The sequence below is a fragment of the Pygocentrus nattereri genome, chromosome 25, assembly GCF_015220715.1.
Source record: "Pygocentrus nattereri isolate fPygNat1 chromosome 25, fPygNat1.pri, whole genome shotgun sequence".
NCBI lineage: Eukaryota > Metazoa > Chordata > Actinopteri > Characiformes > Serrasalmidae > Pygocentrus > Pygocentrus nattereri.
In genome coordinates this window covers 10,990,619-11,002,889 of record NC_051235.1, presented here as the reverse complement: position 1 = coordinate 11,002,889, position 12,271 = coordinate 10,990,619, and the positions used below count along the sequence as shown (strand labels likewise).

General features: G+C 39.8%; 1 protein-coding gene across 1 annotated transcript; it reads left to right on the top strand.

The window, feature by feature from the left end:
- The first annotated feature begins 1,793 nt into the window (after window positions 1-1,793).
- Window positions 1,794-10,289, top strand: LOC108415795. The gene is made up of 7 exons (XM_037534297.1): window positions 1,794-1,886; window positions 6,618-6,678; window positions 7,294-7,365; window positions 8,517-9,500; window positions 9,719-9,880; window positions 9,959-10,052; window positions 10,276-10,289. The coding sequence occupies exons 4-7, from the start codon at window positions 8,778-8,780 to the stop codon at window positions 10,287-10,289; spliced, it is 993 nt and encodes a 330-aa protein (XP_037390194.1). The 5' UTR covers window positions 1,794-1,886; window positions 6,618-6,678; window positions 7,294-7,365; window positions 8,517-8,777.
- Window positions 10,290-12,271: the final 1,982 nt, after the last annotated feature.

Genomic DNA, 12,271 nt, shown 5'->3' with positions numbered 1-12,271 from the left:
TTCGAATTACCATTCCGATTACAAAAATTGCCAGACATGACAGGTTAAAAAAAAAAAAATAAAATAAATAAAAAATTGGCACCTACTGCTGCACATACAATTCCCCGTCTGGAGCTAGGAGCTGCTGTTTTAGCTGCTGAACTGGCAGAGCTTGTTGCAGAAGAGATAGATGTCAAACCAGACGTGATTGAGTTGTACACTGACAGTAAGGTGGTACTAGGATACATCTGCAACCAAACAAGGCACTTCCACATCTATGTCAGTAATAGAGTGCAAAGAATCTGGAGATCTACCAGGCCAGAACAGTGGCATAACATACCTTCAAGTTTGAATCCTGCAGATGTTGCCACGCGTTCTGTAACTGCTTCAGACTTGCAGAACTCTATTTGGCTATCTGGACCTACCTTTCTCTCTGATCCTGATGGGTTCTCCACTGAAGAGAAATCTTATGAGCTCATCAATCCAGACTCTGACATTGAAATCTGGTCAAACTGCACCAGTATAGCGGGTCATGTCTCTCAAGACAAGCTTGGATCTCATCGCTTTGCCCGCTTTTCCAGCTGGAAGTCCCTCTTGCGTGCCATTACCCCTCTTATCCATGTTATTCACTCTCAAACATCTAATGCAGAGAAGAGCACCTGCAGTGGGTGGCATTATTGTTCAAGTCCTCGTACTGTAGATGAACTATCTCAAGCAAAAAGTGCAATCCTTGGATGTGTACAGCAAGAAGTCTATTCAAGTGAGTTAACACCTTTGAAAGCAGGAAAAGACATTTCCAAGAGAAGCAGTTTGAGGAAACTACATCCAATAATTGACGATGAAGGTCTTCTGAGAATTGGAGGAAGACTAGATAATGCTCAGGTACCTTTTGATGAGAAACATCCCATCATTATTCCTGGCAAAAGCCACATCGTGTCTCTACTTGTGAACCACTTTCATGAGCGGACCAAGCAGCAAGGCCGTCTTTTTAAAGAAGGAGCCATAAGAAGTGCAGGATTCTGGATCATCCATCCATCCATCCATCCATTTTCTAAGCCGCTTCTCCGTCAGGGTCGCGGGGGGGAGCCGGAGGACACCTCTATGCTCTTGCATACCCCCCAGCTACGACTTACTCACGAAGTGTTGTCTACACTTATGGCAGAGGTCTCCGCAATAGTGAATGCAAGACCTTTGGCTCCCATTTCCAGTGATCCTGATTCACCTGCTCTCTTGACCCCAGCCATGTTGTTAAACCAAAAGTTTGGCCCTCTCCTTCCTGTGTCAGGAACTTTCGACACCAAAGACCTTTTCCGGCAAAAATGGAGGCAAGTACAGCTTCTTGCAAATGTCTTTTGGGAGCGCTGGAGACTTGAATACCTAAGCACTCTACAGAGCCAAAGGAAATGGCAGAGTGAAAGGTCTGCTATCAAAGAGGGGGACTTAGTACTGCTGAAGGACATTCAAGTTAAGAGGAACGAATGGCCTATGGCTCTCGTAACAAAGGTTTATCCTGGCAGCGACGGGAACGTCAGGAAGGTTGAGCTGAGAGTCACTAAGGGTGGTACTGCAAAGACTTTCCTTAGACCAATTACCCAAGTTTTCTATCTAACGTCGCCATCATAGATGGTTCAAAATTGATTGATAGTGTATAGTGGTATTTTACAATCCCAGACGGGGAGTGTTCTGACTGTTGTTTTATATACTGGATATTCCCTTTCACAGCCACTAGATGGCACTGCTATTGTTTGTCAACTTTTCTTTTAATTAATTTTGATTTAGCAAGTTAAGTCACATGATGAAGTTTAGAGGTCAGCACAGCCATCTTAGATTGAGTCGTGTGTGTAATGAAGCAGATGTAACTTCATCTCTCTCCATCCCCACGTTTTGTGCCTTAGACATCACTGTTTGTGAGTAAAACTTTGTCTATTTTGTTTTAAGATATGGATGAGCAGTATATTGAACACATTTGTAAGCTGTTAGTACTGTTAGATGCCTTTCTATGACATGTTCTTTGTAGATACAAAGCAGGGTGCTTTACTAATATGTCAGTGTATTTTGTAATTATACTGATGTTTTTCCTAAACTTAAGATATGCAATGTTTGTTTGCAGTTTCACAAAAAGAATTTGGGAATCTGGATAAAGTAAACACTGAAGAAACTGAAACGCCTTTGGTCCAGCTCTTTATTCAACCCTAACTGTTTAGCTATCTGTCAAGTTGTGCTAAGCTACAGGCAATAAGGACAGAATAGAAGGGGCAGGTTGAATTCAACTGATAACTGAGCAAAGCTACAAAAAATACCATCTTTCTTTATAAAGATCATGAAGGGATTTAATACCCTTGCTGTGCCATGTAATAAAAGCAGTGTCATTCAGGGTGGGTGGGAATAAATGGTTTTCCAATGTAGGCAAAGATGATGGTGAAATAAGTTTAAAGTGGCGCCTAAATTGAATCCAAATCCGAAGGGTAGAGAGGACTATGGGGTTGGTGGTAAAATCTGTAAGCCTGAGAGGTAAGGAGGAAGCTACAAGTGCAGATACTGAAGATGAAGAAAGGGAGTGAGTTTCAATTTGAACCCACCACAAATTTGGAGCAAACACAAGATTTTTTGAATATGAGCTGCCCAGTAATAGAATAAAAAATTAGGAAGGGCGAGCCCCCCATCAAATTTTAATCTTTGCAACAAGGATTTCCTCACTTTGGGAATCTTTCCATCCCATATAAAAGAAATGATGAGCTGATCCAAAGTTTTAAAAAAAGATTTAGAGAGAGAGAGGGCAAAGTTTGAGAAATATGGATTTCTAAGATAATTTCAGTTCGATTCCAGAATGAAAAATTCCACAAAAAGATGAAAGAGATTTCAGTGCGATCGACAGGGGCTCGATAGCGAGATCAAACAACAAAGGGGATAGCGGTGAAAGTGGAAAGTATGTAGACTGGACACAGTTGGTGTGTCAACAATTTAATCCAAGAAATGAATGTCTCTCCAAAGCTGAATCTACGCAAAACTTCAAATAGGTAACCCCATTCAACCCGATCAAATGATTTCTCTGCATCTAAGGAAATGATCACTTCTGGAAAAGAGGAGGAATGTTCCATAAAAATCATATTTAAAAGGGTGCGGACATTAAAAAAGAGGTGGCAAACTTTAATAAAGCCATTCTGGTCATAAGAAATTATTTCAGGAAGAACCTTCTCCAAACGTAAAGCCAATAATTTCGCCAGGATTTTCAAGTCCACATTTAGGAGTGACAAAGGGCTATATGAAGCACAGGAGGTGGGATCCTTATCCTTCTTCAGAAGGAGAGATATGGATGCTTCCATAAAAGTAGGAGGGAGAGATCCACATAGTAAGGATTCATTGTACACGTCGAGAAGAAGAGGAGATAACCTATCACTGAATCTTTTAAAAAATTCGACTGGAAAGCCGTCAGGACCAGGTGCTTTATTAGTTTGCATAGAATTGATTAAGAGAGAAATCTCTTCTAAGTCTAAGGGCGAATCAAGAATGTGTATAGCTGTAGTATTCACAGAGGGAAACTCCAGACTGTCGAAGAATGAAAGCAACTGGGTATCATCAGAGAGTGATTCAGATTGGTATAGAGTAGAATAAAAGGACTTAAAAACAGCATGTATAGATGCTGAATCAGAGCATAATGCACCAAGTGAATCTTTAATTTGGGAAATTGATCGAGATGAAGTTTGTCTTTTAAGCTGGTGGGCCAAAAGTCTCGAGGGCTTTTCCCCATGTTCATAATAACTACTACGTGTATGCAATAGCAGTTGCTCAGCATCAGTTGTTGTGGTGAGATCAAATTCAGTTTGTAACTCAAGGCGCCATTTCAATAACGCGGGTGTTGGATTTGTTGAATTGAGTTTATCAACCTCAGTTATTTCGGTCATCAAATTTTGCAATTTAAGTTTATGTGATCTGTTCTGATATGCTGTGTATGATCTGATATGTCCACGTATGTAGGCTTTAAGAGATTCCCATAAAACAGAAGAAGTAATGGAGTCATTCTTGTTAATAGCAATAAACTCGTCAATTGAAAATGATATAATTATTAAAAGCAACGTCAGACAGTAACAGCGAGTTAAGCCTCCAAAGAGTTGGGAAACGATGATAATTTGAGAATGTTATATTTACTGTCACCAGAGCATGATCTGAAATAACTATAGGGTGATAATCTGAAGAAACAATGTTACCAATGAAAGAACCGTCAATAATAAAATAGTCAATATAGAAATACACTTGGTGAGGATGAGAGTAAAAGGAAAATACATTGGAAGCCGGGTTATAAAATCTCCAAGGGTCAACCAACCCATTATTGGACATGAAATCTAATACTGCTTGAGAGGTCAAAGAACGTGACAAAGTGCGAGTGCCTGATCTGTCTAAGAGTGGGTCAATTGTGCAGTTGAGGTCTCCACCAATAATTAAAAGATGAGTGTTTAAAGAAGGAATAGAGCTAAATAACTTTTGCATAACATTTGTATCATCAAAGTTAGGAGCATAAATGTTTACCAACAAAACAGGGGTATTACATAAGGTGCCGCAAACAATCAGGTATCTGCTGTTCCCATCTGTAATTGTTTTATCCAGGATAAATTGGATCCCTCTCCTAATCAACACTGCTACACCTCTAGTCTTGGAGTTGAATGTTAAATGAAAAACATCCATGACCCAGTGGCATTTTAGCTTAGCATGGTCACTATTTCTGAGATGTGCTTCTTGTAAGAAAATTACATCTGAATTTAAACGTTTTAAGTGGGTTAATACCCTAGACCATTTGACCGGATTGTTTAACCCCTTCACATCCCAGCTCAGAAGTCTCATACTAGTCCTATCTTGATTAGAGTTAGACATAGTGCTTATTTACAGAGTAAAGTTGTAATGTGAAAGTAAAGAGATGTACCAGATGATTGAAGGGAAAGAAGGAGGGGAAAGGGAAAAATAAATAAATTATAAAATAGGAAACCTACCCAAACTTAAACCCGCCCAACTATAACCCCAACACTGCCCTCTAAACCCAACATGAGGGCTAGTGTATTAGCTCAAGTCTGAGCTGATTATGAACAGGCCATACCCCCGATAGCACAGCGTGAGAGCCAGAAAGAGCCCCTGCAGAGCAGATGAACTGTAACAGCGACTATAAAAGTGCAAACCACTTCCACCTCCAGACGATTGTGCCTCTGCACACCCATACCTGTAAATGTGCCCCCACATATGCTGTATGGAGAAATACATATAAAGTCAAACAATGTAAAGGAAATACCTTAGAATAAGGTAGGATATACCCTTGACTATAATAAAAATAACAAAGGTCATAGGATACCTAACAAAAGTGGACCACCATTACCGGGATATACCTTTACAAAAAACGCCTATAAACTCAGATTGATGCAGCCCGACCAAGGTGTTCATCAAAATGTCATGTGGGGGCACAGTAGCAAGTCCCAAAAAACAGAGGAAAAGAAAGAGAAAGGAAAAAAGTCCAGATTAGCTTTACAAGTTCGCTATAGACAAACAGTCCAACATAAAAAGTACAGATCAGAAACATTGCTCCGCGGTTTTCCCTACTATCACCCAAACGGCTGACTTATAAGGATAAACAGATTGTGTTATGGAAAGGGTGAAACGAACATAACCGGTCCACACTTTACTTAGCTAACGAGGAGATGAAGCCTTTGGCTTCGTCTGGAGAAGTGAAAATGTGCTGCGTCCCGTTATGGGTGATCCGAAGCCGGGCGGGAAATGAGAGGCTGTAGCGGACCCCTTCCACATCCCGCAGCAGCTTGTGTGCCTCGTTGAATGCTGCACGTGCAAATTTGGCGGAACAGTCAGGGAAAACCGCGAACCTCAGAGTTGAGACCTCAGTTTTTAGAGCAGTGAAATCGCGTATAATTTCAACCTTCATGTCATGTAGCTCGGACTTTATCACTGCCCTCAGCTCTTTGGCCACAGCCTGCGCGATCTCGGATTTCAGCGTGGAGGTGTCCAGCGTCTCAAGCGGAGTGAGGTGCTCAGCCGCAGGTTGAGTAACGGCTCTTGACGGCGAGGCTGTGTGTTGGAGAGCTGGCCGTATAAGCAGCTGAGAGGGACCGGGATAGGGAACATCATAATGCTTCAGAATTTGATGTATCCATTGTTGTGCAAAGTGAGACAGATATTTCTCATGACCGGGAAATTGAACAAGATCCTTTAGATGTGTCGGATGAAGATGAAACCATACCAGAGACAGGTACCAGCACTGGTGAATTAGCAGAACAATTGCAGTATAATCTAGCAGCATTCTTTTTGAAGTTGCAGACAATTCTGCATGTATCAGAAAGAGCAACGCAGGAAATTATTGAGCACAGTTATTTTCACTTTCAGAACCTATTGTCAAAGAAGCTGTTATCAAAATACTGAATAAGCATAACTGCTCTTTTACGGACACAGTTGTAAATGAAGTTGTCCAGGCAGTTTCAGAGAGTAATATTTTGCACAAATCCATTACATGTGAAGCTCCTCTGTCAACAGCTAAGAGGAGAAAATCATATTATGAAGAAAATTTTCCATATATTAAGCCTGTTGAGTACCTCATTGAGTCTTCCCAGCATGCTTATATGTATGTGCCCATTCTCTCATCTCTGCAGGTTTTGCTAAATAAAGCTGATGTTTTTGAGGCCATCCAAGAAACCAACACACAGCAGCCTGGTGAGTATTCTTCATATCGTGATGGCTCTTACTATCATGAAAATCCACTTCTTTCAGGTGAGGGAATGAAGATATCTGTAATTCTCTATGTGGATGAATTTGAAATTGCTAACCCTCTTGGAACTTCAAAGAAAATACACAAAATATATGCTGTTTACTGGATTTTAGCTAACCTGCCAGCAAAATACCGCTCAGCATTACACTCAATGCAACTTGCTCTTTTGTGTAATTCTAATGATGTACGACAGTTTGGATATGCAAAAGTGTTTGCACCTCTCTTGAATGACCTTAAGACCTTGGAAGTGGAAGGTGTCTACATTGAGACAGTTGGAGACTGTCTCAGAGGAACAGTGTTCTCTGTTGTCGCTGATAACCTTGCTGCCCATGGGCTAGCTGGCTTGAAAGAGAGTTTTAGGTGTTCATGCTGCTGCCGCTTTTGCCTTGCTACCAGGAATGACATGCAGACATCAGATGCTGGAAGTTGTGAGATGAGGACAAAAGAGCAACATGATCACCTTATTCAAAGAATAAAGGACAGTCACAATCAAGAAGATTATGGTGTTAAAGATACTTGTGTTCTCTCTGACCATCTGTCTTTTTTTCATCCCATCACAGGATTTCCACCCGACATCCTACATGATCTGTTAGAAGGTGTTATTCCAGTGGAGCTTGCTCTCTGTTTAAAAGGTATGATAATGAAAAAATATTTCTCTCTGGAGGATTTGAATAGGGCAATAATGACCTTTTCCTACCAGCATAATGACAAAGTTGACCACCCCCACCCGATTCCGCAAAACTTTGGCACTCGAGGAACAATAGGTGGGAATGGGCATGAGAACCACACTTTGCTTAGACTGCTTCCACTTCTCATAGGCTCAAAAGTTCCAGAAGGGGATACATTTTGGGAGATTTTAATGGAGTTAAAGGATATAGTAGATCTTGCTGTGTCTCATACGTTCACAGATGAAAGTATACAGTACATGGCTTGTAAGATTTCTGATCACAGGCAGCTGCTTCAGGATGCATTCCCCAACCTACAGTTGCGGCCTAAACACCATTATCTTGAGCACTACCCTGAGCTCATAAAGCGCTTTGGTCCTCTGGTGCATCTGTGGACAATGAGGTTTGAAGCGAAGCACAAAGTTTTTAAGAAAATAATCCGTGGCACGCACAATTTCAAAAATGTATTAAAAACTTTGGCAGAGAGACACCAAAAAATGCTGTCTTTCTACTTGACATCACCAAGATTTTTTAAGCCACCAGTGCAGACATCTAAAATGGAATCTGTCTTTGTTGAATCTTTGCCCACAGATGTACATGCATTTGTATCAAGCTTCACAAAAAGTAGCAGTGTGTATGGCACAAAACAGGTAACCATTAATGGCACACCTTTTGTGGTTGGCATGTTTGTGTGCACAGGTGTCCATGGTGCCCTGCCTGTGTTCAAAGAGATCAAAAACATATTACTTTTTGCCAATGAAATATTTTTCTTACTCAGAGATTTTGAGGTTTGGTATATTGAGCATTTGCGATCATATGAGCTCACAGTTCATGAAGGAAAGGGCCATACAGTGAAATCTGTATGTGAGCTGAAGGACCGAATTCCATTGTTTGCTTATAAAGTGTCAAGCAAAATAATGCTTACAACTAAACATTTCATTCCAGTTTCTGAGTAAAAGAGCAGCACCAGATCCAGCAGCTATCTCATTCTTCTTGATTGCCTACAGAGTGTAATAGGTGGGGTCTGTGGTGACATGGTGTAACAAATGTTTCAGTGAATATTTCGGGTACCTTCACAACTATTAACCAATATTTGCATTGGTTTGTGTTTGTTACAGGCTTGCTGAATGCAATTGAAATGGCAACGCAGCTAAAACTAAGGGTCATCCTTGATGATGAAAATGCTGAAAAGCTTATTTTGCCTTCTCGTCCTGAAACTGTTAATGACCTTATATTTGAGGTGAAAAACAAGCTGGAATTGACCTATGACATTCGGCTGCAGTTTCAAGACCCTGATTTTGATAATGCCCTCTGCAATCTAGTGAATATGGAGGACCTGCCATCTAAGGCAACCATAAAGATAGTCAGACTAGTAGAGTATGATCTCAGTTCAACCAGTACCGATGAACACAGTGATGCTCTCAGATAATACAGATTCACCAGACCGTCTCAGTAGATGGCCAGAGGTCTTCGTTGTTCCGACGTTCTCATACGAGGTGGAGTATACTTTAAAAGAGGGCAACTGTACATTTGAGAAGGAAGGGAAATCTCTGATATTGACCAGGGACCAAAAACATAATATTCTAGAGGGGATGGCTGCTGAAATATATAAACTCAAAGCATATCCAAGTGGTGAACAGATACGCAAAGCGTCAGAGGCGCTTGTGACTAAACACCTTTGCCTGAGAGAGAGAGGTTCCAAAACAGGATATGATGGCTGGAAGAACAGCCTTTGCTTCAAGATGGGCAACTACCGAACGAAACTAAGCAGAGCTGGTGTAAAAGATGTGGCGGTCAATGCAGGAAAGCGCAGCAAGAGCAATCCAGAAGCATCAGCATCCCGGTCAAGTATAAAAAGACCCAGAAGAGGTGAAGTCAATTTCCTCCCTAATTACCCTTCTGGTGAGAATAAGGACATATTAGAGACACTGAGGCTAGCAATGGTGGAAGAGTTCAAGAAAACGACAGCAGAAAGAAACATGATTCTCATCCATCAACACATGCAACGCACCTTTGCGCTTCGGCGTGAAGAGATTGTGAATTCTACTAGTCCCATTGCGGATTTGAAAGAAAGATGGCCTGCCCTCTTTGGTGAAGCCCAAGTAAGTAGAAATATGAGGAGCATTCAACAAAAACAAAGTAGAAATATTGTATCCAGCCAATGTAATAGCTGTGACAGTACCTTGATTGGCACACAGATTTAAGAACATTATTTTTATACTTACAAGAAATGGCCTTACTGTTGTCATAAAAGGTCACAGCGCCACTATGACCCATGTTTGATGAAGTAGTTCATAATGTGCTTTTGCTTTTGATTCAGCTTTATAGTGAATTCCACAGGATCACCAATCAGAACCTGCCATTTTCCTTCTTCGCTGGACTCGATAAATATACACAACAGCTTCTTCAACTCTACAAAAAAAAGAGAACAGGAATATTCGGAGAGAAGATGGCAAATCTTCTGAGGGCATATGCTGAGCAGGTAAGATTGATGTACAATGTATTAAATATTGGCGTAAGCTTTAGTATATGTGTAAACATACTCACATTTGTGCATCAGGATAAGAATGACAAGCGCAGCAAGAGTAGCAGCTTTGGCTGGCCTACCACTCTACTTGAAAGAAGACTCATCAGCAGTCTTCAAGAACTGCAAGGTACATTTATATATTCTCTTACTTTTATTCATCTTGTTGGTGCAGATATGCAACTGTTCTCCATAAAAAAAGTGTGGCTATCATTGTTTGCTATGTTGAGAATGTGGTTTTTTTGGGGGGGGGGGTTTAATACCCCTGCATGGTTTATGTTTTGTACAGGACTTGATGCCAGTATTTTTCCTTTCATGAACCCATCATATCTAATGGTGTTTTCTTCTTTCAGGAGGAGGAGTTTGAAGAATTCCACAAGGGGCCAGTGGCACTGGTGGCTGTGGTAGATGAAGACAATGTGCCTTCAGTAATCCCGTTTCAGCCACTCAGTGTATCGGTTATCCTTGAGGATCAGGTGGTAATGTCCCACAGATCTTGAGCAGATGCACTGGTAAATTTGTTTGGCTTACTGTTTGCTCTACATTTGAGCTATCCAGAGAAGTTGGCAGGCTTCTTTGAGTTCGTCCAGATTGTCATCTTAAATCTTGATGATGGAAGAAGGCAACTCAAACCAAAGTTGCAGGCATTGAGGAATGAGCTAGATTGATTTTCTCAGACTGAATATGTTCTGACAGGTCAATGGTGCTTGAATGTAATCATTGGGCTTTAATGCATAAGCCCAATAGTGAAAAATAATTAACCTGTCAAGGCCATTAGTGGGTTTTTTCCCCCCAGTATCATTGTTTGTGCTGAAATTAATTAATCAAAATTAATTGATCAAAGAGGCAGGTAATTATTGTATGCTAAGTTATTGTGTTCTATTGTTAGTGCATCTAGATTTAACTAGGTTCACAAGGTTAATAAATATGACTATTACTATAAGCAGATCAGTGAAGTGTACTCGTTTGGCAAGGTGGTGAAAAGTGTTGAAGTACAATTTGTTTGGGTAAAAAAATTCAGCAATAACCATTGATGGAAATGTGTACTGAGACTGTGTACATAACACACATTTTGCTGAGAACTAGTGTTTTTATTTTTATGTTTCTTTGTAACTTGTTCAGGTCATGATTCTACCAACAATTGGTTGTGTTCATTGTTGAAATTGAGGCTGACATGTAAATATTTTGGTAATGACTCTTCCATTTATAGCTGTTCTCAAACACAGTCAAGGCTGTGCATGTAAGGCACATTTAGCTGATAATAGTGTTTTTTGTTGACAGAATGATACTTTAACCACAGGAAGAGACTGTGACAGTGATATTCTTTAAGGTGTGTGTACCTTATAGCAATGTTTTAATTCCACATTCCTCTTTCTTGATTTTATTTAAAACAGTAATGTTTATGCTTTTAAAGATTGCTTATTTAACTGTGTTGCTCTCTTTTCCAACTATTTTATTTATTTTAGGTTTTTTTTGTTTGGTGGTGTTTTGTTTTGAACAACTTTAGTTTTTGTGTCAGCTGTGGGAGGATATTCATTGCTGTTTAAGTTATCAGACAAAATAAATGTTTACATGTAAATGTTTTGGTAGTGATTCTTGCATTTATAGCTGTTCTTAAAAAATGTTTTTGTTTTAAGTGTTTGATTTGAGTTAATGCAACTTAAATTATTTAAGGCAATTGGTTTCCTTAAATGAAATGAGTTGCTACTGTTTGATAGGAAGTTCGTACAACTGTAGCCTAGTTTTTTAACCTTAATAGTTGAAAATGAGTTAGTTCAACTTGATTTTATGGAGTTGTGTAAAAACAATGAATTTAAGTTAGTGTAGTGCAAGTCTGTTAAGTCAGACATACTTAATTTGAATGAGGTAGTACAACTGTTAAACGAGTCCAGAATACTTAAATAAAGTGACATTAAAACTGAACAGAGTTAGTACAAGTCACTTAATTTACTCAATTCTATATTACAATGATTATGTCCGTTGTTCCCACTCATGTTAGAAATTTTTTTAGGCTCAAATAGTTTGAGTTATTAAACTTAAATGGTTTAAGGCAATCAGTTTCCTCAAACCATTTGAGTTTACTTAACTCATCAGGTTTTACAGTGTAGCTTTAGCGGGTTTTGGAGGCATAATGACTACCACCAAACAAATCCACAAAGTTCACAAAGAAATTAAGTACAATGACAAACCAACCAAGAAGTACAAATGAGCCTCAAAACATTAAAATAAAACTCTGCTCTGCAGAGAGCTCCAAAAACACGTCTACACCATGCTGCATCACACCGGAAGTCCTTATCCTATTGAATTTTAACATTTTGGCCTGAACTTCAATCTGTATTGATGCCAGTT

Excerpts from the sequence above, each read along its gene's own strand:
- LOC108415795 (XM_037534297.1), top strand. The coding sequence starts at position 8,778 with ATGATCTCAGTTCAACCAGTACCGATGAACACAGTGATGCTCTCAGAT. Across the intron at positions 9,501-9,718 it reads CCCTCTTTGGTGAAGCCCAA|CTTTATAGTGAATTCCACAG; the intron begins GTAAGTAGAAAT and ends CTTTTGATTCAG. Across the intron at positions 9,881-9,958 it reads TGAGGGCATATGCTGAGCAG|GATAAGAATGACAAGCGCAG; the intron begins GTAAGATTGATG and ends TTTGTGCATCAG.